Source organism: Fusarium flagelliforme (assembly GCF_020744385.1).
Source record: "Fusarium flagelliforme strain FIESC 12 MPI-CAGE-AA-0113 chromosome Unknown B0J16scaffold_4, whole genome shotgun sequence".
Classification (NCBI taxonomy): domain Eukaryota; kingdom Fungi; phylum Ascomycota; class Sordariomycetes; order Hypocreales; family Nectriaceae; genus Fusarium; species Fusarium flagelliforme.
In genome coordinates, this window is record NW_025763506.1 from 1953787 (window position 1) to 1979560 (window position 25774).

The 25774-nt window shown below is 49.2% G+C and overlaps 12 protein-coding genes across 12 annotated transcripts; 6 read left to right on the top strand and 6 right to left on the bottom strand.

Annotated features, from left to right (window-relative positions):
• Positions 1-1080: 1080 nt before the first annotated feature.
• Positions 1081-2328, bottom strand: B0J16DRAFT_126788 (uncharacterized protein). Its single transcript, XM_046121705.1, has 3 exons — positions 1815-2328; positions 1576-1725; positions 1081-1523 (listed from the first exon to the last, which is right to left on the bottom strand). Exons 1-3 carry the CDS (start codon positions 1959-1961, stop codon positions 1350-1352), a joined length of 471 nt encoding a protein of 156 aa, XP_045982900.1. The 5' UTR covers positions 1962-2328; the 3' UTR covers positions 1081-1349.
• Positions 2329-3967: 1639 nt separating this feature from the next.
• Positions 3968-4247, top strand: B0J16DRAFT_384324 (uncharacterized protein; the record flags this gene model as incomplete). The annotated part of the gene is made up of 3 exons (XM_046131412.1): positions 3968-3984; positions 4037-4103; positions 4155-4247. 3 exons carry the CDS (start codon positions 3968-3970, stop codon positions 4245-4247), a joined length of 177 nt encoding a protein of 58 aa, XP_045982901.1.
• A 288-nt stretch (positions 4248-4535) lies between these two features.
• Positions 4536-5740, top strand: B0J16DRAFT_126825 (protein-tyrosine phosphatase-like protein). The gene has a single exon (XM_046121706.1). The coding sequence runs from the start codon at positions 4824-4826 to the stop codon at positions 5631-5633; it is 810 nt and encodes a 269-aa protein (XP_045982902.1). The 5' UTR covers positions 4536-4823; the 3' UTR covers positions 5634-5740.
• B0J16DRAFT_341196 (eukaryotic mitochondrial regulator protein-domain-containing protein) lies at positions 5707-7129 on the bottom strand. Its single transcript, XM_046127798.1, has 2 exons — positions 6576-7129; positions 5707-6389 (listed from the first exon to the last, which is right to left on the bottom strand). The coding sequence occupies exons 1-2, from the start codon at positions 6999-7001 to the stop codon at positions 5847-5849; spliced, it is 969 nt and encodes a 322-aa protein (XP_045982903.1). The 5' UTR covers positions 7002-7129; the 3' UTR covers positions 5707-5846.
• A 529-nt stretch (positions 7130-7658) lies between these two features.
• Positions 7659-10659, bottom strand: B0J16DRAFT_126854 (uncharacterized protein). The gene is made up of 2 exons (XM_046121707.1): positions 7975-10659; positions 7659-7916 (listed from the first exon to the last, which is right to left on the bottom strand). The coding sequence occupies exons 1-2, from the start codon at positions 10345-10347 to the stop codon at positions 7719-7721; spliced, it is 2571 nt and encodes an 856-aa protein (XP_045982904.1). The 5' UTR covers positions 10348-10659; the 3' UTR covers positions 7659-7718.
• Positions 10660-11393: 734 nt separating this feature from the next.
• Positions 11394-12501, top strand: B0J16DRAFT_126860 (uncharacterized protein). Its single transcript, XM_046121708.1, has 2 exons — positions 11394-11680; positions 11734-12501. Exons 1-2 carry the CDS (start codon positions 11512-11514, stop codon positions 12168-12170), a joined length of 606 nt encoding a protein of 201 aa, XP_045982905.1. The 5' UTR covers positions 11394-11511; the 3' UTR covers positions 12171-12501.
• Positions 12502-13889, top strand: B0J16DRAFT_126861 (putative xylanase 32). The gene has a single exon (XM_046121709.1). It carries the CDS (start codon positions 12832-12834, stop codon positions 13813-13815), a length of 984 nt encoding a protein of 327 aa, XP_045982906.1. The 5' UTR covers positions 12502-12831; the 3' UTR covers positions 13816-13889.
• On the bottom strand, positions 13866-17592 carry B0J16DRAFT_341203 (uncharacterized protein). Its single transcript, XM_046127799.1, has 2 exons — positions 17440-17592; positions 13866-17389 (listed from the first exon to the last, which is right to left on the bottom strand). Exon 2 carries the CDS (start codon positions 17323-17325, stop codon positions 13963-13965), a length of 3363 nt encoding a protein of 1120 aa, XP_045982907.1. The 5' UTR covers positions 17326-17389; positions 17440-17592; the 3' UTR covers positions 13866-13962.
• Positions 17593-18101: 509 nt separating this feature from the next.
• On the top strand, positions 18102-19207 carry B0J16DRAFT_126907 (acyl-CoA N-acyltransferase). Its single transcript, XM_046121710.1, has 2 exons — positions 18102-18593; positions 18651-19207. The coding sequence occupies exons 1-2, from the start codon at positions 18307-18309 to the stop codon at positions 18892-18894; spliced, it is 531 nt and encodes a 176-aa protein (XP_045982908.1). The 5' UTR covers positions 18102-18306; the 3' UTR covers positions 18895-19207.
• Positions 19208-19672: 465 nt separating this feature from the next.
• Positions 19673-20597, bottom strand: B0J16DRAFT_384332 (uncharacterized protein; the record flags this gene model as incomplete). The annotated part of the gene is made up of 3 exons (XM_046131413.1): positions 19673-20119; positions 20178-20390; positions 20475-20597. The coding sequence occupies 3 exons, from the start codon at positions 20595-20597 to the stop codon at positions 19673-19675; spliced, it is 783 nt and encodes a 260-aa protein (XP_045982909.1).
• Positions 20598-21473: 876 nt separating this feature from the next.
• On the top strand, positions 21474-23117 carry B0J16DRAFT_126937 (chaperonin 10-like protein). Its single transcript, XM_046121711.1, has 3 exons — positions 21474-21756; positions 21815-22185; positions 22237-23117. The coding sequence occupies exons 1-3, from the start codon at positions 21700-21702 to the stop codon at positions 22949-22951; spliced, it is 1143 nt and encodes a 380-aa protein (XP_045982910.1). The 5' UTR covers positions 21474-21699; the 3' UTR covers positions 22952-23117.
• A 367-nt stretch (positions 23118-23484) lies between these two features.
• On the bottom strand, positions 23485-24635 carry B0J16DRAFT_355734 (NADP-dependent oxidoreductase domain-containing protein; the record flags this gene model as incomplete). The annotated part of the gene is made up of 5 exons (XM_046129430.1): positions 23485-23681; positions 23738-23984; positions 24035-24196; positions 24251-24516; positions 24578-24635. The coding sequence occupies 5 exons, from the start codon at positions 24633-24635 to the stop codon at positions 23485-23487; spliced, it is 930 nt and encodes a 309-aa protein (XP_045982911.1).
• Between the last annotated feature and the right edge of the window lie 1139 nt (positions 24636-25774).

The following is a 25774-nucleotide window of genomic DNA, read 5'->3' on the forward strand; positions in this document are numbered from 1 at the left end:
TGTGGAGAGACGGTCTTGTGCATGGTCCACGGAGAGAGATTACATGAATAAGAGAAACGAAAACTTGCCATGCACGGCATTTGTCGACATTTGCCCATGACCGAGATTACCGGTCTTAGCTCCTCGTATCGCTTCTTCTAAGTTGGTATCCGTACTTTGTTATCCATCACTTGAAGACCATTGCTTGCTTCGTACCGTACGTAAACGGACATGTCCCGTGGATGGTGACAATGATCCAACAAGAAAGATAAAGCATTACCACGTGCTATCACATGGTTGAATTATTATGACTTTACCGCCTTTCAGGATGAGGATCAACAGGCAAATCGTTTCTGTATGTTCTTCTCAGAGTCAGTCAAAACAAAGATTATCCTTGGACTCTCAAACAAGCGGCCCCCACTTGAAGCTTTCATCAGGTATCTGATCGACGTCATGGCGTGGAAGAAAAGTGACTTGGCTTCTTGGCACGCTTACAAGCGCCGCTTTGCCATCCCTTCCTTTCGATAACCCAAAAGGGTCAAGACTCTTGTCACGTCAAGAACCAAGGTTAGAGCGGTAGACCAACCAGTAACCGCTCAAAGACGAGACCCTTGAAAAGACCCCTTCTTCCTTTGCGAACCGTCATCATCACATCACTTTTAGCAGAGTACTGTACAGTACGATAGAGAGTCTTGGGGGGCAAAAACGTGTCCATGATCAACGCTCGACCCCTCTTTGCTTGGTGTCTTGGCCGTACAGTAGTAGCTGGTGGTGCAACATTCTGCGCCGCGGTGGTGCGATATCCAAGTTGCGGCGTACAGTACCGTATCATGTGTATTGTCTTTTCCTCTAGCCTTTGGGATATCTCGGATATCACCTGCCTTGGCGCAAACGCTGCAACACATTTCCACAACAATTGTGCAACTTGTGGTGACTCACTGGGCAATTAATTGGAGAGACATGTTTCACTAGCCCAACAGTCATTGGTGGACTGCACGCCTCACGGGTGGCTGCCGCAGGTGGTTACATTGCTGAACGGTGATGTTCTGGATTCAGTTGGCAGCGATGAATAGCGATGAAATTGAGTTCAGTACCGTCCATGCAGTTTGCTAATATTATTTCAGGAACAACAATCCTTCCATTGGTACAGTACAGAAAGAGAACAACATCAAACAAAACAAATCAATGGTATCAGAGTCATGTCCTAGCTCATCCACCAGCCCGACCGGCAGGCAGGCCTTCCTTTCCATTACCGTCGTCGATTAAGGTATCGCAGGTTGTCAGTTGCACTGTATATGCACCAGACCTAATATATCCTACTCTTCTCTTCATTAAGGGGGTGGTCATGCATGTCTGGATCTGGCATTCCATTAGACGTGAGCGCGACCAGTAAAGCGTGATCTGTGGTCGCGGTGCTTCCACCAGTACCCGAAAGCCGCCAGGGCTGTGATGAACCAGAGGAGGGCGCTGGCAAGATCGACCCAAACGGCGTTCTTCATGCGTCTGATATCTCCGTCGCCCTCGGCATCCTCATCGATATACATCTGCAGTGCTCAAGTCAGCCAGAGCATTGAATGGTGGGTTCTATCGACTTACCTTGCCAAATACGCCAAAGAGGGCGATCCAGAGGACGAATAGAATAAAGTCCCACACCGGAACAAAGATGCCAGCGATGCGCAGGATAAAGGGGATGAAGTAAAGGACACACGTTACGGCAGAGATACTACCGACTACCACAGCGTAGACCTGTACATTGTCACTTTTGTCAGCACTGCGCTGTAGGTACTAACTGTGCATCGTACGCAGGTATGAATGCACTTGGATGTGTTGCTTACCCATTTGGAGTCAGAGTATTTGCCCTGTTGATTGGCATGGTGAACGTCGGTACCGTACAGGCCACAAGTAGCCAGGGCAAGGGCGAAGAGGAAGAAGTGGAGGGTGGTGAAGACCACGTAACTGATAGCGAAATCTCTAATACCCATCGTCACTGTTTCGTACCAGTCTTTGAGGTTGATGAGAGCAAGCGAAAAGGGTATCTTGTGGTAGTTGCGGATCAAGAATTAAGGAGATGAAATTGCAGTCTTTAATCTCAGGGTCTGGGTCTGGGTCTGTTCTGCTACGGAACGTCACTTTGACCAGCGAACGATGGAGCTGCTTGGAGTTGGAGTTGGAGTTTCTGCTGGATGGTAGGTAGGTAGACCGCCTTGATTAATTAATACCTGCTGGAGGTAGTGCACTAAACTAGGTAGAGAGCCCAGCCCAAAAGGAAGCCTCTGCCGTCATTCACAGGGCCAGATCAGATCGACAGACTTGTTAACGAAAAGAAAATTAAAATTACCTATAGTACCCTTGTTAAATTGTCGTGATTCACCAATATGGGCTATGACGTAACTCGGGCTAGCCTTGTTTTAGTGCTTCATGACCCCTTGACCTGCCTGACCTGACCTGACCTGACATGATCATTCTCCCACTGTCACCTTTATGATGATTCTCTCCATCATATTACAGTAAAACACCAACTGTCGTTTGCATTTCTGCGAATCTGTCACTTCTTTTTGTATCCCGACTCTTGTTGGTTTTGTTTTTGTTTTTTTGCATTCCGGTTGTTTGCTCTAATGACAGCAATGTCAATCTTTCTTCAGTACCAATAATAATATTGTTGCCTGGCTATAAAACCGCAAGAGAAAAGTTCTCATTTACTGGGCTATGTTGTATCCAAGCGTTGAATTTGTGATGTGATGTGATGTGATGTTAAAGTTTGGATTGGGAATAGGGTATGCATAGCATATGCAAGCTCCAGTCAATTACTTGACCAGCCCCAAGGCAACAATATTTCTATTATCCTCCTCAGTTACGAAAGAGTGTCAGACGGAGTTGGCCGAACTTCCATTGCGGTATTGAAAATTGTTGAAAATGTTATCGGTGCAGTTAATTCTCTAAATTGTGACTTAGAACTGCTCCATTCAAGCTATTGCAAATGCTCATACTGGTGACATTGATAATTCCAACTTTTCCAGAATGCGCACCAATGGTTTCCAATCTATCTTAGTAGCACAAAGTTGCAGGGAGCGCCCTGTGTTTACGATTGGCTGACTTTCATACTATATGGATGCTTACCGTGCTCCAATGTGGCTATGCATGAATCCATCCATTCATACCTAGCTACTCCCCCTCCAGTCCGTTTCAACAGCCCAAACCCAAACCCAAACCCAACCTCATCTGACTCACCGCAGAGCCGCACGCAGAGCCGCATAGGTACCTACCTAGGTAGTTGAAAGAAGGATCATTGTATTAACGGAAGACGGTCCAAATATGAACCATACAAGGGTAGCTTGAATGACTTGAGGTTCATGCTACTGAGGCACAGTCTAACTAGTGGTTCAACATCGCCCCCAATACAAGACTAACTACTTATTGCTTGGAACTGTCATCCTACCCTTATTGCCTCGTTCCTAATAAGCAGGAGGCAGATGTATTACCACGTTGCGCGAGACGAAGCATCTCGAGTCACCACCAATATGGATTAGTCTTCCGAGGCACTCTTGCTTTCATCCTGTCCACTTCCTACCCTAGCCAAACGTTTGTTATCGTAGAGCAATCCAGTATGACGCTAACGTGAAGCGAACTCGCTTTCAATCATAGAGAACATCGCAATGATGAAATTTGGTGGCACTGTTGTTACTGTAGAGGTAGCTGGGGCATTGTTCGTGATGACTCCGAACCTACAATGTAGTTCCAAGACCAAGCACCAGATCGGAAACCACTATAGGATCCAGCTGCCTTGAACATGGACCATGATCCAACTTGTATATATATACATATACGGGCGTACTTTCAATGAGGAACTGGACCATCAAACCAATATCACATCTGCTTCGATCTTACTGTCAATTCACACACTCATCTCTATCTACCACAGAAACATTCACTGACTTGAACCTTCAAGTCGAATACCATCACTCTCGTACCAAAAAAATAATTATACAAAATGGCTAGCGGTAACTTGTATGTTAGACCCCTCAGGCTCCTGTTGCTTTCCAGTACTAATCAGTTACAGCTCTGATTCACCTGCTTCTGCCGGTAACAGGGGGCAACTTTTCAACTCTGCATCTCAATGGAAATGCGTAAGTGGGTGGGAAACATATCAAACTTGATAGCATACTCACTCTACTCAGTGCAACTGCGCCCACGGTTTCTTCAACCTCTCTCTTGACGCTGTTTGCCCCAACTGCAACGTTCCTCGCTGCCCACGATGTGGAGTTTGTTAGATGAACACCCAGTAAAGGCACCATACTTAGGATGCGTTAGGGTTACGGTATCAACTCATATACAGAAGGTGCAAAATGGTGCGGTTGTTTGAATAGCAAGATACCACTGATACTTTCAAGCGGCCCATGGAGCTGGGGAATGTTTTCTTTTGTTTCCTTGTGTCTTAGACGGTCAAACGAAAACTAGAATAGAGCTCACGCTTAGATTATCTTTCCGAATCCAACTTTATACTCTCCTTAATACCGCTTCCACCATTGATGCACTTCTCTAGTCTGTTCGCGGTATGTATTATCACTACTGTTCACAACTAAGTGATTCGCTAGGTTGTCTATTCTGTTTTGAAAATCAGTCAGTTTTGTCAGTCCAGCTCAACAGGTCTGTTTCGTTGCCAGCATTGTCTTCATTCTTGCCGAGGTATAAGTCATGCCCCACACCTCCGACCATGTCTCTCCGTCCCGGGCATGCCACGTTCGGCCTGGTTGGGAGCTGGCAAGAACAAGAACAAGAACAACGCCGATAATCTCGTCCGGATTTCTTGTACCCTCTCATCACTCTGACGCATATCAACGATTGCAATGGCAGATCTCGGTCTTCCCTTCCACCCAGTCTCTGGGCTTCCCAATTTTAGGGACCTCGCAGGCCGTCCGCTTCCTATTCAGTCCCGCCCTGGCTGCACGATTAAGCCTGGCCTTATCTTCCGCTCAGCAGAACCATCTCGTCTCAACCAAGACGGGGTCTCAGCCCTTCAGGATCTCAAAATCTCACACGTCTATGACCTGCGCTCCCGTACTGAGATTGAGCGCTATGCCACGGGAACGCGTGAATGGCCTGGTGCCGAACGTGTCTTTGTTCCAGTGTTTCTAGATGAAGACTACGGCCCTGAGGCGATTGCTGTAAGGTTCAGAAACTACACAGCTGAGGGGACTGAAGGTTTCGTGGAGGCATATCGAGGAATCTGGGAGGCAGGAACAAAACCTATCAACACTATCATCTCGCATCTAGCCAAGCCGGACCCTTCGCCTTTGCTCATCCATTGCACAGCAGGCAAAGATAGGACCGGCGTTGTTTGTGCTTTCATCCTGTCAATCTGCGGAGTGGATGACCAGACGATCGCCCACGAGTATGCCCTTACAGAGACTGGGCTTGGAGACTTCAGAGACGATCTTCTCAAAGCAGTGATGAAGATACCTGAGCTCCAAGAAAACCCTGAGGGTGCCAAACGAATGCTTGGAGCCAGACCTGAGAACATGTTGGCAGCCCTAGAAGCATTACGAGAACAGCATGGCTCTGTTGAGCAATATCTTGTCAAGAATTGTGGACTGTCAGAGGATGATCTCGAGCAGGTGCGAAGGAACTTGATCGTACCTCACCCAAGCAACCTATAGCCCTTATCAATAAGCATCCAAAAAGTTCGATAGCCATTAGTCGATATCAAAATCACATCCTAAATGCAAGCGCTGTTCTGTTCTTCATTGGACCATTGCTTGGCCCTATATCTAATTAATACACGGCTTGATATCTGGCGTTGGTATTCGTATTGTACAGTTGCGCCTCTTGTAGCCAAGTCATTCGCCATATCCCATATGCATTCATACACTTTAAGGCACCGACGTGGGAATCTTGACCAGCCCACGCTTGCGATCCTCGAAAGGCGCACCGTAACGCCATCCAGTTCCCTTTCTTGAACGACCGTCGCGGCCGACATCATCAACGTTGATCTCCTTGAACCGGAACTCGTAACGGTCCGTCTTTACTCGTTTTGTCTTGGCCTCCTCGCGCTGGCGCTCCTTTAATATCCTCTCAGCGACCATGTCCTCGTCACGTTGAGTGACCTCACGGAATTCGGTCAGTGCACTTGGGCGTGAAGATCCCTTGATGATGGCTCGCTCCATCTCGATAAGCTCAGGCTGAGGCGACCGCTTATCGGCAGAAAGCATATTATCGTGAAAAGCCTTGGCGGCATCCTCTCGTGTAAAATGTCGAGATTCTGACACAGGCTGGAACAATTGTTGCATAGTGAGGTTATGCACATGGATCTCGTTGATGGGCTCGTGGGGCACGTTCTCCGCACCTTCTTCCCAGAACGTCTTTGGCAGCATCTTCATGACTGCTTTGGCGTAAGGTAATGCCAGTTGCTTGCCCTTGAGATAGGTTAGCATTGCTATCAAGAAAATAAAGTTACACAAGCCCGTAATCATATGATGCTATCAGAGTATATAAAAGTATAACCATGTAGGTGTCTTCAAGACTAATCGAAAATTTTGTTTGGTCTCATCATATAGCAAGCAGGGCAGGTGGTAGGGTAATTAATTGTATGGTGTACTTACTTCGGATTTCATTTGCTTCTCAACCTCTTTCAACCGCACCACGGCAGCAACTCGTCTCACGTCGATGTGCATTTCAGCAGACACCGCCTTGAGCGAGTCGCCATTCCGTGTCACCTTGTCATAGATGAGTTCTCGGGTCTGGTCAGCGAGCACGGGCTGACTTCGGAACAGAGGGTTGAGAGGAAAAGGCTGATCTTGATGAGGACCGAGGTAGTTGGGGCTGGTGCCAGCCTCGGCAAGATTCCTGCCACCACCGTGATTCAACCACTCGAACATCCTCGCGCGGCCCTTGCTCATCTTCTCGCGGCATGGTGTTGTCGAGAAAGTTCGGAGGAACGGCGAGGACGGGGAGCTCCTAGAGGAGAGGGAGACGGCGGCATCGAGGCCAGCCAGTGGCGTCGATACGCCGCGCACTCGAAGAGGCATGATTACAGCAGCTTCAGATATCCTCTGACTGCTTGCTGCATTACATGCGACCCAGGACCAATTGATTAGAATTGGTTGGATGTCGAATCAAAAAAAGGCTGGACTTGTTGAGAGGTGTTTAAAGCTGCTCGTCCGGTGCAGTATTTTTTCAGCCTTTCGGAAGTTCGATTTTCCGTCGTGGAAGGGCCCGCAATATGACTTGATGGTAGTGGAGAACATGCCTACCTACTACCTTAGTAGGTAGATATCCTCAAGCTCTTCACAGAGAACCAGGCTAGCTAACATGTTCCATCGCTTAGCAATCCGGGAGAGCTCGCGGGAAAGCCAACAATTCATTGAATTTAATTCTTTTGGGTTGAAGTCCGGTCAAGCTGTGCGCGCTTGCGGTGTAGTTGTGGTTATTTCACGTCAAACCAAGGACCCTCAATACAATGTCGAAACTTGTATATGGTATTATAAGCATTGGTATTCATATATATTTGTTACTTGCGCCTTCATGCCTGCAACCATTACAGAACTCCTTCTTGCCCAGCATCTGACGACCAGGAAATGCCCAAAATTAACCCTGTGTAGAAAGCTTTGGGTAGCAAGTAGATAGATCGCCGAGACAACTCGTGTTTGCTGCTGCTCGAAATGTGAGGTTTACCACAACTCATCCTCCGCCTCTCTTGTTGCGCCGGGCCTCTGGTATCTTGGTATCGGTCGTAATTGAAGTAATCAACCGGGCTTAGTCATTGACGAGCGGTTCTTTTTCGACTTTGCCTTGGCTGCTACAACTGCAGCCTTTTTCGCCGCCTCGTTCTCCTCGGCTTCTTGGGAAATTTCCTTCCACTTACGCCAGCCGTCAAAGTCGATAAGGGCCTGCATGCAACCCCATTCCATAACCTTGCGCTCGAGCCAGACGAAGTTGACAGGCTGTATCCGAATTAGTCAAATGCGTTCGTGCGTTAGCATGGAAATAGGAATGGCATACCTTGGTCAAGAAGTCGTTGCAGCCAGCGGCTAGAGCTTCGTGACGATCACTCTGCAACGAACTCGCAGTCAAAGCGACGATAATGACAGGGCTTTTGAATAGGGAAGTATTCTCCAGGCGATCTTTGTCGTCAAGCTCATCGGGGTTTCCCGTTGTGACTTCACCATCGGGAGAAGATGAGAAGACACCGATGGAGTTTACTCTTTCCAGTCTACGGATTTCGCGAGTCGCATCAAGTCCATTCATGACTGGAAGCTGAATGTCCATCAAAACCAAGTGGAATCCGCCACTTCTCCACTTCTTGACGGCATCCCGTCCGTTCATGGCGGTCGACCAACGGACTTTGAGGCGCTTCACGAAAGCTTCAAGAAGTTTCAAGTTGATCGGGTTATCTTCAACAATCAGAACATTGATAGGGGGTACGCCACCATTGAGCATGCCTGGTGGTAGGCTCGGGTGCTCGGACTTTTTACTCTTCTTGGTTTTCGCCGTGGGTCGAGGCGAGGATGGCCTAACAGGTGGTGTTGAGACACGTGCTGCTGATGGCTCAGGCGCGGGCGGCGTCGGTAGAGGAGGAGGGGCAGCAGGCGGCATACCAGGAGCATCTGAAGAGTTTGAATGAGTTCGTGAATGTGGTAGCCTCGGGTTGAAGTGTTGCGTACCGTGGTTCGCATGGTTCGCATGGTTCGTGGCGGCGGCGGCAGCCAAGGACACGGATGAGTTGTTAGCTATCAGAGTTGGTGACGATGTGTGAGTACGGCCTAATCTAGGACGGTCTGGACGGTCTCTGTATGCGCGCGATCTACCAGGCGACGGGATAGGAGGGATTTGGCCAGTCCCTAACACTGCAATTGAGTGCTGGCCCTGATGGTTGACGTGCGCCGGCACTGCCACCGGAAGGTGTGGTGAGCCAACGGTGCCGGCATGAGCACCGACTGAGGGGAAGTAGCCATCACTTGTTTCTGTAGGTCGGCCGTCCTCGCTATAATAGACGTGTGGAGAAGCCTTGGGTACACGTCGTGGGATATCGATAACAAGAGCTTCTTCAACCGTTTGTCCACCTGGATAATAAGCGTCTAGAGTCCGGCCCATAGGCTCTTCGGGATTAAGAATGCGTTCTGAATGTTGGTCTCGAGGAATGATGCGAATGTTTATGTCGGGAGAGTCGAAGCTTCGACCAAGTGAGTTGGAGTATTTACGTAAAATCATATCGCGAACGTCGTCAACAAGGTCATCTTCGTTGACAGTAACGAGAGTTGGTGAGGCACGGGGTCGCTTGACCCAGATCTTGCGAGTCACCATATTTCCGTTTATGGGCGCGTATGTAAGAGGTTGTGTGATGCTAGGCTCATGCGTGGATTGATTCGAAAGGAGCGTGTTGATCAACGTCGTCTGTCGATTTGACAGCAAGCTCTGTCGTCGGGGCGGCGGGGCTGGTCGCGGCGTTGGTGAGCCAGGGACGGAAACGATTCCTGAAGGCGGAAGTCCAGGAGACGGGGCGACAAAGGTGGTCGAGGTAGCGGCTGCCAAAGGCGCAAAGGCGGCAGATTTGGGAGAGTTGAGGGCTTGGTCGGAACTCAACGGGTCGTCGTCATTGTGTCCAGCAAGCTCAGAAGCAGCGTCCAAGTCTAAGCTAGCAACGGCTTTAGGGCGCGCAGTAGGAGATTCTGGCTCGGAATCCTGTGCGTCCTCGTGAATTCGGCCGAGGTTCGAGCTTGCTTGTCGTAGTCGCGATGGTGACGACTGTTCTTGTGGATGGAGTGAAGGGGAGATCAACGGTGGTGGATTGATTTGAGGTTGAAGTTGTGGCGGAGGCTGGAGCTGGTCGTTAGAGCTAGAGCTAGAGCTAGTGGCGGCTGTAGCAGGCTCTTCGCCAAGACTCTGGTGGTCTACAGGCGGAGCCGAGTGTTTCAGTGCTGCATCTCTCACTGTGGGATGGCCGTTAGCGGGTGGGACCGCTCCAGCTGCCTCAGTATCTGTTTCCGAGGATGTATTTTCTGCCGAATCTGAATCTGAATTTGAATTTGAGTTTAAGTTTGAGTTTGCTGTTTCTGAAACCTCTCGAGGAACCTCAATCTTTGCGAAATCGTCGCTGTCTTCTCGTTGCCGTTGCGAGTTTTCAGTCGTCGCTGTCATACCACGCCGGCTACTGACGGTACCCCTCGAATTACTCACAGGACGGGGAGAAGGATCTCCATCGCCATTTTGGCAAGCCCGAGTTCGATCACGATCGCGATCCCCAACGTGACGGCTTCCGAACGACGACGAAGTATCGGTAACGCTCCGAGTCGAAGAAGCCTGAGAACCTTCTGTCGAATGTCGTCTTCTTGTGAATTTGGCTCGAAGGCGCGAGGCAATATCGGTAGCTCCCATTAGGACAACATGGACATCCTATGTTGGCAGGACGCGGCCAGAACGTGGAGTCGGGCTTTGAAGGTAATTTTAGTAGGGAGGGTAAGACACCGACACCAACAAGTCGAGGGCAAGAAACAAAATAAAATATAGATAAATAAATAAATAAATCAGACAAATAAAAGATGGAAAAATAAAATAAAAATAAAAAAGACCAAATGAGCAAAGGTAATAAAAACTTGAGTAAAATGACCCGTACAGAGTACCCAGTCTCGCAATATTATCGATGAGCAAGGGCTCCTCGGGCAGGGTATCAACGCGAGGCTGCTATGGGGTTGGTTGTCTTTCAAAGAATAGGTAAGAAAGGGGAATCAAGAACGAAGTCGGGAAATAAAAAGAAGAAAAGAAGGCGTCATATCAATTAAACGTAAGGTACGGAACGGATACCTAGGGATAGATCCGCCGTTGCAATGTTGATGGAATCCCCAAGCTCCCCTTCGGATATCTCCCAAGCATGGAAGCTTTGGGCTCGATATGATGGCAATTTCAGCCGAGTCAGCAGTGACAATGCACTGGACAGCTCATTCTCATTGCAGGTTGCTGCATCCCCATAGACAGGGGTTATCCATGGAAGTCAAGCTCAACCTACAGTACTGTACTTATTTCCGTCCAGCGCGCTGCCTCACCTGTCAAAACACGGTTCTGAGTATTTTCATTTAAAGATGGGACCCTGGTCTTTTTATCCGATTGATGCTTGTCAAGATCAAGGTCAAGGTCAAGCAAGACAAGACAAGACGCCGTTGTCAGTTCCATTGAATCAGCCACGTCAAAATTCGCCAAGCCTCTAACGTTAGAATCCATGACAGAGAGACCAGACGTTTTTGAATCGCATCCACTCTTGAATTTGTGTCACATCTCGCTGCAGCCACCTGCTTGTTTTGTCCATATCAACCTACGGATAGAAGGGGTGGGTGATTGTTAAAAAACAAAAGATGAAAATGGCCAGTCGATGATACTACCTACCTATAGAATTTCTGTCATGCTGAAAAGTGGAGAACTTGGCTGACATAAATCACACAAGTCAGCATCGCGCTAATCTTTCTGTCATGTGTCAACCACCAAGTCAGATTGGCTCCTTCCACCAAGAATAGAACACCAACATTACTCATCACATACAACATCACCATGGCTCCCATAATACCAATACTCCAAAGCGAGCAACCTTCTGATAAGCCCGTTCCTAGAGAGACAAAATCTCCAGCTCGGACTGCACAGATTCAGGCGCAGAACCGAAGGCGAGAGTATCTCGCTCGCCATCCCTCTTACTTTGAGAACCTGGAGCACGAGCTCGCTGGTAAAGCCGTACAATTTGATCATCCCTGACTCCCAACCTGACTTTGCCCCCAGATCCTGTGCTGTATGAGCGGCTAGTCAAGAGATTCCAGACAGCCTCGGAGCGTGAGGCCGAGGGCAAAGCAAAGGGCTATGGCCGGACGCTGGAGGCCGACCTGCAACGAGGAGAATCTAAACTTAGACAACTCAAAGAAGACGACCAAGGAAAGGGCTCAAACGGTGACCTAGAGCATCCCTGGGAGAAGCCAGCAGCTGATAAAGCTCATGGCATGCTCTTGTGGCATGCCTTTCTCCAAGAGCGTTTTGTTCATGGTCTAGACGAAGATTTTGACTATACACCTGTTGATGCAGATGAAGATCTCGACACCATGCTCAGACGAGACGCTCAAGATGCCTGGTTTGATGATGAAGAACCAAGTTGGGTACATGAGGATGAACCATCATTACAAGCAAATATACGACAGGGCGAGACTGGTGTTCAGGATTTTTAGACGCAACATTACATTTCGTTCAACTGTTAACAGCCTGAACAATTGTCGGTTCTCATGGCCTGGTGATCCCAGAAAACCCCAGACCCTCTTCGGTTTAGCCAACGAATAACCTGTTGAAAAATGACTCTAGAGTACGATGAAATGCCGCTTCTCATTGCCACTTACCCTGAAGCTAGCTCAATCCTACACGTTAACGCACCGGCATTTTGGCATTTTGCCTAAATGGCAATGTCAGTATCGAAGAGGCAAAGTCGTGTTATACATACATATCAGACGACATATAGCGAACGATGTCAATTGACGACATTCTGGTAAAATGCCGTGACAAACACTGCGCCCCAGAAGGCATTGCTGTCATGACTGATTATAATTACCGGCTCATTTAGCCGTCACTCCGTCACCATCAACCCACATCCTCCAGCTCCAGGCTTGATAGTTCATACTCGGTGCTTGGGTTCCATGTTAAATTGATGATCTGCTGTGGAACTCAACCCGGGTAATTGCGTGGCATGACTGGATAAATCAACAAAATGAGCCTCAAACCGGACCTACAAGCTAACGCGGGGTCAATTATCCATAACATACACTCAATGAGTTATTATTAAAGGTCGTCTTCTTTCAATCGTTGCTGGTCTTCAGCTCCCACCAAAACTCATTCACCATGGCGCCTCTCATCACCAACGTCTACAGCGCTGACCCCTCAGCCCACGTCTTCAATGGCAAGATCTATGTTTACCCTTCTCACGATCGTGAGACCGATATTCAGTTCAACGACAATGGCGATCAGTACGACATGGCTGATTACCATGTCTTCAGCACTGAAAGCCTGGACCCGCCCGCTGAGGTCACTGACCATGGTGTCGTTCTGAAGACTGAAGACATCCCTTGGGTCTCTAAGCAACTATGGGCCCCCGATGCCGCTGAGAAGGACGGCAAATACTTCCTCTACTTCCCCGCTCGTGACAAGCAGGGAATCTTCCGCATCGGTGTTGCTGTCGGCGACAAGCCTGAGGGCCCTTTCACCCCAGACCCAGAGCCTATCAAGGGCAGCTACAGCATTGACCCCGCAAGCTTTGTGGATGACGATGGACAGGGATACCTCTACTTTGGAGGTCTCTGGGGTGGACAACTGCAATGCTACCAAAAGGGCAACGATATCTTTGACCCTGAGTGGCAGGGCCCCAAGGAAGTCAGCGGCGAGGGTGTGCCTGCTCAAGGACCTCGAGTTGCCAAGCTGAGCAACGACATGCACCAGTTTGATGGCGAAGTCCAGGAGATTCAGATTCTTGCCCCAGAGACGGGAAAGCCTATTCTGGGAGATGACCACGACCGCCGCTTCTTTGAGGCGGCGTGGATGCACAAGAGAAATGGCAAATACTACTTCTCGTACTCGACAGGAGACACACATTTCCTCTGCTTTGCCGTCGGCGATAGCCCTCTTGGACCCTTCACCTACGGCGGACGTATTCTGGAGCCTGTCCTAGGATGGACAACACATCACTCTATCGTTGAGTTCAAGGGAAAGACCTATCTTTTCTACCACGACTGTGAGCTGAGCAAGGGCGTTGATCACTTGCGATCCGTCAAAGCCAAGGAGATCTTTTATGATAACGACGGCAAGATCATTACCACTACGGCCGACTAGAACATTGGGCGCGTCTAGTGCAGTAAGCAACATAAAATAGAAACTTAAGTAATTGCCGTAAATACAAATAAAAAAGCACTGCCAGTTCCTCTTGTCATAACTCGTCATAACTACTGTACAATTTGAACCAACATACCTATGTCCTGTTCAGACAACACCAACGCGAAGTTTGTTCAAAGCCTCCTCGTATCTCGCTGGGTTATGATCGATCAACATGCTCGTCCCGAATCTCAACTCTTCGAAACGCTCCTCTACGTCCTTGACGTATTTAAGCACTATCCTTTGCGCTGGCTTGCCGATATGATCCTCTCCAGGTAGCAAGAATGCGTCGCGCCTTAAGACCCGCTGAGTTTCTACAGTAAACACTTCCCCAGGAGGTACAAGTTTTCTGTTTGTCATGCCAGCTCTTAGGCCTTGCAGGACCGAATGCCCCCATTTAGACGTATCTCCAGATGGCACTGAGGGCAGGCCTCCATACCACTTATCTGCCACACCAGTCTGAAACGCGTGCCATATCCTTTGACGAATCTCTGCTTTAGCCTGTTGCTGATCGTTCTTGAAAGCGAGTGCAACTGCTTGAAAATCGTGAAGGACCCCCAGGGAGAGGTAGGGGACAATATCGTTCCCATGGACTATAGTAGTGATGAGACCACGAGTTCGCTTACGGAGAGACGATGACATCGTGCTGGGAGGCCCATATGCGTATACATGGATGGGGCGTCTTGGAGGTAAAGTGGAGTGAACAGGACGCAGTCCATCGGGCTGGTCATCGCCAACTGTTCTCTCAGGAGCATTTATGGCAGTCACAAAACCGGTACCAGTCGGGTTTGGTTCCGAAAGCATGACCCCAAGTAGGGCCGTTACGGCGCCTCCTAGTGAATGACCGCACAGCACAAGACCGTAGTCTGGAAACTCCAACAACGCCTCGCGAAGAGTCAGGAGTACTCGTCTATCACCGCCATATAGCAGACGACGAGCTGATGCATGGACACCTTTATGCACCTTGTGGCCTCGACCGCGCCAAGTCAACACGTCGTAATCACAAGTCATATCAGCCAGAACGTCTTCAAAGCCCAAAGTACCTCGACAGGCTAGAACAACTGCCTTAGCATCATGGTCTAGGGAAATATAATGCACTAGAGGTACACCAGTTCCTGTCGAACCGCTGGAGTCTGTTCCTCCCTGTGGATCAACAATAGAAGCCAGGAGGACGCTATGCGTGTCGGATTCAGTGTGATGTACGAAATGCCTGACATCAGCATGGGTGCTATCCCACGCTCTCAATAATGGCATATCTTTAGAGATTCCCATAAACTTGAGAAACGCTGACCCATAGGAGGCAGATGAGAACCGCATATACCTCGTGATGTTGCGAAGTACATGGGCTTGAGGAAATGTCCCGCTCACCATGCCATCACGTCGAAGACCTCCCATGGCATCTGATGCTGTATAAGCACTCTTTTGGTGGTAGTAAGAAAGAACTACCGATGACTGAGAATCATTCGAAGCCATACTCCAAAGACTGGGGCTTTTTCGAATGACTTTACGGTGACCGATAGCGATTGGGGGAGGTGCAAGTAGGCCACCATTTGGCGATGGCTGAGCCCACGTTGAATCGTATGCCACACCGCTGAGAGAAACACTTGGAGAACGAGCCGGCGTTCCACTTTCTGAGTGAAAAGAGTATGTATCGGTCTGTGACACCATAGAGTCCCGTCGGCGTTCTTGAACAGAGACATAGCTTGTCCGCGAAGAACTTCGTGGAATAAGCTCAGCCTTTTCGATGCGTCTTTGATCTAACGAGGATCGTGGACTATTGTTCATTTTTTTATTGGATTTACCGACGTTGGAGCCTTTTTGCTGCGGTTTCTTTTTGCCGTCTATAGGGGGCGAATCCTTGGTCCAGATGTTGGAGATTGATTGACTCCCTTCTCGGAGAGCTTGGCGAAGACCAGTCTTTTTGTCGCCCGTCAGCTGAGTCGGAGGAGTTGAAGAATCTGACTTTCTCTTTGATAGTACTCTTTTCGGGGTTGTGATGGTTTCACGAGATCCGCTGGATTTGCCACGAGTATGTGATGAGGCGACAGGCGCTCGTGGTCTTTTCTGGTTCGCTTCGCACTGAGGAGTCTGCGATTCAATAGGTGAGGACGGTGGCGAGGTTGAGTTTGGACGCGGAAGCCTCCCCTTCTCATCTCTCGTTCCAGTACCACGACTTTTTGCTGTGGTCTGGGGAGAAGTCCGATTCGGTGTATCATTAGTGTTCCTGGTAGGCCTTGTCCATTGCGGCGAAGGTGATTTGGCAGCAGGCGTCTTCGATTTCTTGGGCACTTGTGGGGGTTCTTTGGCCGGGACTGCTGGGGGAGAGTCTCCCTTTGAGACATCAACGACCGAGACAGGGATGGAGATGGGGACGTCTTCAGACCCTTGAAAGGACATGTCGCCAGTCCTGGATCTTTCAAGCTTGTACACAACACGATAATTCGAGGCCTCTGGGGGGTCGTTGAGTATCTGACTGCAGCGCTTGCCCACTTGAGTGTCCAAGCCTTTAGCCTCAATGATTTCCGCGCCGGGTAGTAGGGGTAGAGGGAACGGATGAGGACCGTCCACATCGATAGTGACAGTTTGTGTTGATGATACTGTGTTGGAGATGGACACGGACGTGTTGGGAGGAAGTTTATTAACCATCTCGTTCTTTAGATGATCGATAATTATGTCATCGTCTTGGAAAGATGCCGAGCTTGAGGAACTAGCAACTAGCCTATCAGGACTGTTGTCTCTGGAGGTTGAATCAGTTGTTTTCCGAAATATAGGAGTTGGAGAGATATGATCTTGGATATCAACTCGCTCGCCATCGTTCAAGACAACGACGTCCCATATGATTTCCTCGCAATCCTGTCGTTTCTTTTCTTCTTCGACCATCTTCCACGACCAGCGTTGTAAGTATGCTAAAGCGCATAGGCCAAGAACGAGATCCGTCATGCCGACAGTCTCCCCGTCAAGTCCGGTTGCAGGGTCATGAAACTCGCGTCTAATTAAGGTTATGATGCTTGCAATGGCCCGGGAAGAGTCAGTCGAGCCAAATATTTGGTCGAGGGAAGATAGAAGTAATTGAGAAATTCCAGATGCCATAGAGAAAGTTGTGCTTGTAAGATGAAAGCCTGCACTTGTCCAAAAGACAGCCTGGGACATGGCGTTGTGAAGATGATCGAAACTGCGCTCAATGATGGACTCGGCTTCAGCGGTTGACATATCGCTTTGGGACCGTGAGAGTGTTTCCCTGCCTGCTTGACCGAGTACAGTTTCGACCATGCCTCGAGCGAGCTCAAGGGAGGAGAGAGTTGTGACTTTTGCTGCAGTGAGGCCGAAGGAGCCGGCTCGGGAACTGAGACGAATAGCAAGGCATGTTGAGCGTGTTGCTAAACTGACAGCTTGGGCGACTGGAGAAGGGAGCAGAGTACGACCAGGTTGAAGAGGAAGGTCCTCTGTTGATGGACTATTCAGGTTGTCCATGTTGAGCAATAAACAAGGAACGGGCTCGCATCAAAGACTCCTTGATAGAGAAGAACAGCGTCAACTGGCAGAGTTAAGAAGATGGAAGTTTACAGCTAGCCCAAGATACATTACCATGTGTGTTCGTTCAACACCTATTAATTACATGGTCGGAATGTAAATAAAAGCATGACAAAGCATCAATGGCATGTCGTTAGGAAATGGGTGGATATGATGGTGATAATAATATAATACAAGAAAGGAATGATGCAGTTTAGTCGTTTGAGGGTTCAGAGACCAAGAGATGACGAGATGTGAAACAAGTCGATTTGCATGTGATTCATTCATTCATTCATAGGTACATCATTAAGAAATTGTGCCTGCCAAGGCTTACCTAGTTAGTAAGTTGAGCCTCTATCCATATAACCGTTAAGTTAAACCTCCTCTCCTGAATGATGGAGCCTCTTACAGTTATTGAGTTGGACTTTAGTAAAAGAAACCATCTCTTCAAAAAGTAACCTTTGCACTCGCAGCTTTTGTTAGCTTCTACGCAAAGAAGCCACTCATTTCGGATTCATGAATGTCTAAAACACTCAACCACATGAAAACGACCCTTCATACCTCTCGTTAACACTGACAAGGTCCCAGGTTCGATCCCGGGCGGAACCACATTTTTTTGGTCGCCTTGGGTGAGACTTTTACGCTCACCGACCCCTGGATGATCCCGATATAGAACATAAGCCTCTTAGTGGGGGTACACTAATAACAGCTGGAGCCAGAGGAAGCTCAGCCCGTCAGATAGAAGACAGGACCCAGGTTAGATCTGACCCGACCCGACATTACTCTGCCTTGCACACCTACCTACAATTTGGAATTTGAATTTTGTCTCATACCTACCTTAGTACCTAGTTCTTTCTTCATCTCTACAACTGCTCCAATCGCCCTGCAATCTGTCGCAACCCCGCCAAAACCAATCCTCCCCCCACCAAACTCGACACCGCCATGGCTCAAGAAGGCATCTTCAGCGCCAACCTCCTCTCCCCAGAGGTCAAGGCCGCTCTTCCTGAGGGCTACACTTTGCGCGCCTTGCGCAAGTCCGATTTCAACAGTGGTTTCCTTGACTGTCTGCGCGTCTTGACTACAGTTGGCGATATCACCGAGGCCGACTTCGTTAAGCAGTACGATGACATGGCTGCTGCTGGCAGCTACTACATTATCATCATTGAGGACCCTTCGCGCGGAGAGCGCCCTGTCGTTGGAACTGGTGCCCTGATCACCGAGCGCAAGTTGTAAGTCATCCATGGCTCGTGGCCATTCCCAAGCAAGACTGACCGATTCCTTCACAGCATCCACAGCCTTGGCGCCGTTGGTCACATCGAGGATATCGCCGTCGCAAAGGACCAACAGGGCAAGAAGCTCGGTCTCCGAATCATTCAAGCGCTCGATCACATCGCCGAGCAGGTTGGCTGCTACAAGAGCATCCTGGACTGCAGCGAGGCCAACGAGGGTTTCTACGTCAAGTGCGGCTTCCGAAGAGCTGGTCTCCAGATGGCCCACTACTACGAGGGCGGCAAGGGTAAATCCCAGTGATTTCCTTATTCTAAACGACATTATCAAGTGTCTATACACGTTTCTCCTTATCGTTGTGTTTATCTCAGTGCATTGCACCGAGGCTAATGCGGGTTTCGCATGGCGCAGGTAGTAAAATCTAAAGAGGATCCGATATCTAGGCTTAGAGGGTAGATCTGGTGACGGGAGAATATAGACGAATTTTCTTTGAACGGCTGGACCCGGTTTGCATGTGATGAGCGGCGAGCATTGGTGAGATATTGCTCTTTTCCAAGGCAATATGGCGAATCAAGGACCTGTAAGCTGTAGTGTAACAAGCATCAGCTGAGTGAGGAAGTTGAGTCGGCTTCCGGCTTAAGATGGACATCAAGTATAAGTAACAATTACTGCCAACCTGGAAAGCTGTATAGCTGATTGACCGAACCAGACTTCATTTCGAGTCCTGTTGTAACTGTCATCTTTCCCAGAAGCGGATGCCTCAAGCGTCGTCATGTTCGACGAGCTCAACCTTTCATTCATAAAACTGCGCATTGCCGCATTGCAATCATTGTAAGTGAGCACCGTCTCGACAGGAAGAAGTATTGACAGTCGGTATAGGGTTCGATCGAAGAACCCCTCAATCTTCTATATCGTGCGCCGCCTTACCAATAAAGTCACGATATTCACTGATACGCATGGAGTGCCTCGGTTGGCCAAGCGGAGACTTGTTCGCGCACGCCGTTGATCTGGCCCAATTGATGTGTTCAAAGTTATTAATATCTATTCCCGCATTCGATCCTTTTTGGTCTGCTCATACAGTTTATCGACCCATCCATCCACCATCAACAACCAAGACATGGCCGCTCACATACCCACTGGCCTTGCTCGCCAGATACACCGAAGTACCTTTGAAGTCATCTGGCGAGCCCCAGTTGCCGGCAGGGATACGTGAAGTAATGCTGGCTAGGCGCTCTGGGTTGTTGAGTAGAGCCTCGTTCATATCAGTGGCGATGTATCCGGGAGCAATCGCATTAACAGTGATGCCCCTTGAAGTCCACTCGTTGGCGAAACTCTTGGTCATTTGGCCAACGGCGCCCTTGGAGGCGGCGTATGCGGGCACGGTGAAGCCGCCCTGGAAGGTAAGAAGGGAACCGAAGTTGATGATGCTACCGCGACGGCCTGTGACGGGTGAGGGTTCAAGATTGAGCATGTGGGCTCCGACATCGCGGCAGAGAGTAAAGACGGAGTTGAGGTTGACTTGGATGACCTGGGACATGTCAGTGACCTAGGTAGATTCTTGCATACTATGGATATTCTATGCATACCTCATTGAAGTCACTGTCAGGGAAGACCTCGCAAGGGTGACGTCGTTGAATGCCAGCGCAGTTTACCAGGATGCGAATCTCGTGTCCATCGGCGAGTACTTTTGGCACAAGAGCAGCGACAGACTCTTGGGAGGAAAGATCAGCAGTGTAGATGAAAGCCTTTCGGCCGAGCTTCTCGATAGAGTCTTTTGTTGATTGTGATGTCGTATCTCGCTGTCCATCATGTCAGTTTTTGTTCTTTTTGGAGCTCATCATGAGATGCAATGCATGTTTGGGACTGTCTGTTGGGTACCGTACCTGTACTAGAATAATGTCGGCGCCAGCTTCGGCGAGGCCAATTGCTACAGCTTGACCGATACCGCGTGTGCCACCAGTAACAAGAGCCGTTTGGCCTTGGAGAGAGAAGAACGAAGCAGACATTTTTGGATGATTGTGATGTGAGATACGGATACGGATACTGGTCCTGGTTCTGGTCCTGGTCTCTGATGTTTTTGTTTTAATTTATTGATGAGGGGCAGCTTCGCCGTGGGGTAGACTAACCGGTAAAATGACTATAGCTAAGGAAGGAATGGATCAGTCTAGGCAATTGACAGACTGCCTAACCATGACAGTTTCTTTATTGGCATTCATAGGTACAAAGTATTCGGCGTTTGGTAACGGCTATTGGTGAACGGAGAGAAGGCCGAGACGGTGATGTGATGCCCCCGCGATCAAGGCGGGACCCCGCTGAGGGGAAGCACTAAGGTACTGGGTTATCATGGGTTCATGTGATTGTCCATCATGATTTCTGAGAATGTATAGGTACCTGATGATAATATTTCTTTCAGAACAGACGGAAGTAGTTTCTCTCTCTTCAACATTTTAGTCATGAACCGGCGAGTATTTCTCTCCTCGGCTCAGCTTCTCCAAAACGTCTCCCGTGTACTAATACTGACGGGAGTCTCCAACGTTGTGGGTCTCACTGAATCTTCACCCCGCGGGATACTGCAGCAGGAACTGCACTGTACTATGCTGTAGGTACTTACCTCTAGAGTGGGGGAGCGTAAGGTACTTTTCTTTTGCTGTCATGGGACATACCTACCTACCTACTTCGCGGGGCATGTTGAGTTCCATACCAACTAAACTATCGTGGGGCGGCTTTTCCGAGGTCGTCCTCATCTCATCTCGGCCCTCTCTCCGCGATAATATTCCTCAGGTACCTACCTACCTAGTGAGTGGGAGTGCTGTACTACTAATCCAACTTACAGGTTGACTCTCACCTTGGCCGATAATTCTTTTGACTGGGCTGTCTTCATGACCCGCTCCCGCCTTTTACTAACCCACATCTCGCTCTCATCTTGCTTTACCCATGATCTCTCCTACAACCTTTTACATCAATTGTCTTCTGAAGCTACCTTCTCTTGTCATTTAATCCCTTTACTGTTGAGACTGAATATCAATTCATCTGCTGCTGCTCTGTCCTCAGCCTCATTGTTATTCTCCCACTGCCTACATATCATTCATATCGTCTCCTACCTTCATCATGGCAACTGACCGTGTCAAGGCCTCCGTTCTCCACGGCGAAAAGGATCTCCGCCTGGTAAGTCTCCCACTGCCCAAGAGACCCTGTTGCATTCATTGACTGGGTGACCGTACAGGAAGAGCGTGAGCTTCCTAAACCTTCCAGCAATGAAGTCCAGGTCGCTGTTCAGTCTACTGGTCTTTGCGGTTCGGATCTTCACTACTACAATCATTTCCGCAATGGCGACATTATCGTGCGCGAGCCTCTCACTCTCGGCCACGAGTCCGCAGGCACAGTTGTGGCTGTTGGCTCACAAGTTACACATCTAAAACCCGGCGATCATGTTGCGCTCGAGGTTGGTCTTCCCTGCGAGGCCTGTGAGCTTTGTGGCGAGGGCCGCTACAACATTTGCCGAGGCATGAAGTTCCGAAGCTCAGCAAAAGCCAATCCTCATGCCCAAGGAACGCTACAGGAGCGAATCAACCACCCTGCCAAGTGGTGCCATAAGTAAGATTGAGTGCTTCGGATGAGCTGAGAGTCGGGCTAACGTGGACCTAGGATGCCAGAGCATGTCACCCTCGACCTCGGTGCTCTTGTTGAGCCTCTATCTGTTGCCATGCACGCCCGAGACCGCGCCGCCCTTCCGAAAGGTTCGACTGTTCTGGTTCTTGGTGCCGGGGCTGTTGGACTTCTTGCTGCTGCCGTTGCCAAGGCTGATCAGGCCAAGACAGTCATTATTGCCGATATTCTCAAGGATCGCCTCGACTTTGCCACAAGCAATGGTTTCGCAGATGCTTCAGTAGTTGTCCCTATGGAGCGCCCGCAAACGATCGAGGACAAGCTCGCCTTCGCTCAGAGAGTTGCTGCTATGGTCAAGGAGACCCAGGTCAAGGGAGAGACGGTGGGCGAAGTCACGGCTGTCTACGAGTGCACTGGTGTCGAGACCTGCGTTCAAACAGCCATCTACGCTACCAAACCAGGAGGCAAAGTCATGATCATTGGCATGGGTACTCCCGTGCTTACCATCCCCATGTCAGCCGCTGCCCTTCGCGAGGTAGACATTGTGGGCGTCTTCCGCTATGCCAACACATACAAGGAGATCATCGAGCTCCTCGCTAACCCTCCCGCGAATATGCCCGATGTGAGTCGGTTGGTCACTCAACGGTATAGCGGTATGGATAGAATTGAGGAGGCTTTCAAGATGGCGGGCAAGGTGAGGGATGAGCAAGGTAACCTTGTTATAAAGGTTGTGGTGGACTTTAACGAAAAATGACTTTATGGACGTTTGTGAAATGATCTTACTGGGTGGGTTTGTACAAATTGGTGTTGTTTGAATGGGGTAAAAGGCGAGCATGATGAGTGGCGGTATCTCAGGGTTATGAATTAGCGATATAATTGACCATCATTTCATATCATGGCCTCAGAAGCTTCCCTATGAAGGGGTATTGCAATCAGTTTGCTACTTGATATATTCTTTGATGGAGAACGGATTATGTTTGCGACCCTAGTATTACCAACACGTAGATATCATGAGCGATAGGAAAAGCCAAGTTTCGCCCCAGATTGATAACTCAGTTGTCATGATGGGCTAATCTAGTGTTGGCGTGGGCCGAGGCATCATAACCACTTTATTACACAGCAGTCATCAACACTAGTATAATATATGGTAGGGTCGTTCATGTACTTGCTATCAATGTGAAAGGCCTCTAGAGGCTCTAATATAATGCATTTTACTATGCCGCTTTTATCTTCATGATCTCGTTCACCCGTCCCATTACTACTATATGGCTATAACCGGCCTTGTATTCATGACTTGTCGGGGAAACCGAAGTCGATACCAAAAGGCGGGTAGACGTATCGATTGAGCTGGCCATTCTTCTGTAGCTCGGCAGAGTAATCGTTAAGAGCCTTCATGTCCTCATCATCAAGGTCGACAATGGTCTTATTAGCGCTAATGCGCTCGGGGGTGACTGACTTGGCAAGGACAGTACTACCACGGGCGACTGAATGTCGAGTTAGCTGTGGACCCTAACCGAGGGCATGGATTATAGAGACTTACCATGATAGCTGAGGAGAACAGTCGAGGCAGAAACACCCTTCTTCTCGGCAATCTTGACCACAGGCTCGGCGGTCATGACTGGGCCACCTGTGCTGCCGAAAGGACTGTAGGCCTCAATGTGGATGCCCTTCTCCTTACAGAAGTCGACGATCTCCTGCTGAGGGAGCTCGGGGTGGTTCTCGATCTGGTTAACGGCGGGGACGATGGTGGCATGAGGTAGAAGCTCCTCAAGGTACTTCTTGCTGTACTAGAAAGTTGTCAGTCTTGCCTTGACCCGATGATATTGGAGAAGCATACGTTGCAAACACCGACAGCCTTCGTCTTGCCAGTAGCAGGGAGCTTCTCCATCAGCTTCCAGCCATCGACATGGTTGTAATCTCGGATAACGTCACGGGAGCCGTCGGGCTTCTTGGGGAACTTGTCATCGTTACCCTCTGGGTTGAGAAGGAGAGGCCAGTGCTATTGCCAGTTAGAATACAACAAATCAGATGAAATGGTTCTACAATGACTCACAACCAGGAAAAGGTCGACATAGTCGAGGCCGAGAGCCTTCAAACTCTTGTCGAGAGCCAGCTCAACGCGGGTGTTGTATGTAGCCCAAGCCTTGGTAACCACAAAGATGTCCTCACGCTTGACACCAGCCTCAAAAGCAGCCTTGAGACCGGCACCAACCTCCTCTTCGTTACCGTAGCAGTAGGCACAGTCGATCAGCTTGTAGCCGTCCTTGAGAGCATAAGCAACGGCCTTCTCGACCTGGCCTGCAGGGGATTGCCAGGTGCCTGTAGCCAAAGAGTCAGTCAATTGGGCTTGCGCATGCTGAAACAAACGAAAACAACGCACCGAGACCGAGGGCAGGAATCTCCTGGCCAGTGTTGAGCTTGAAAGTTGAGGGTGCCATTGTGTGTATTTTGTAAGAGCGCAAGGGCTGCAGGAGTGATGAGTTTGAGTTAAAGTATGAGAAGGGTCTAGAACAGAGCACAAGAGAAGGAAGAGCTCGTATGAAAGCGGGAGACCTGGAGATTATAAATTGCTGCCACATCATGAACTACGTAACTGCACCTATCTTTCAGGCCAAGCTGTTCTCGGTACTTTCTTTCTACTGTGGTCTACAGTACATCCCACGGACTCATCCCTACCGTCACGATCACCCCCCAAACTACTGACCTGAGCTCACCTCTGCGGGGTCAAGTCCGTATTCCCCGCCAAACAAAGCTGCATCACCAGTGACATACCCCATCGCTCCAGGCGACTTTTGCCTCATAGAGTACTGTAGTAGACAGGTTTGGGGTGTGACTTACACGGAAAAGAACAACCTAGGTATAGTCTAGTTGATGGAGATTTCTCGGGGTGGGGTTGGTCCGAATCGTCCATCAAGTTGATGCTAGTCTACCTAGTAACCTGGAGTAGTCTCTCAATCGGCGAGAATCCCGGTCGACAAAGGACATGGTGCCCCCAAAGGCCAGATACCGGGTTCCCTTGTTGAGAGATATTAATAAACTTTCCCCTACCGCCTGATATCGCACGTTAGACGGCAACAGAAGAACGCTGGTAGCTGACTATGACCTCTTTATATACTGGAAACCAAAGCTGCTATCGCACGATTTATATTGACAAGTCCTGTGCCAGCGATATTCCTCGTTCTCATGAGCGTGGGGGTAGCATTTGTCATGTCGCTCTTGGCTAAGAGACAGTCCTTCCAACAGACGTACTCACTTTCCCAATGAGAAGATGGAACGGCACTGCCTAAATGCTGTATCCGCGTGAGGATCTATTGATTCATTATTATTCCTGAAACCCCCAGCATGCGCTTTCAACAAATCCCCCCAATCCTGTCCTCTATGCGGCGTCGTTCTCAGGTGACTCTAATAAGAACGACAACAAAGTATACATGCATACATACATATAGAAAAGAAGTGCACCCATTGGATGATACTTCATTACGACAAAACATATGCCCTGAACTCCCTTCCCCGATCCCAAGTTTTCCACGCCCGTCTCTTGTTCTCATGCAATGCATTGCTTCGTTCGATGGCCAAA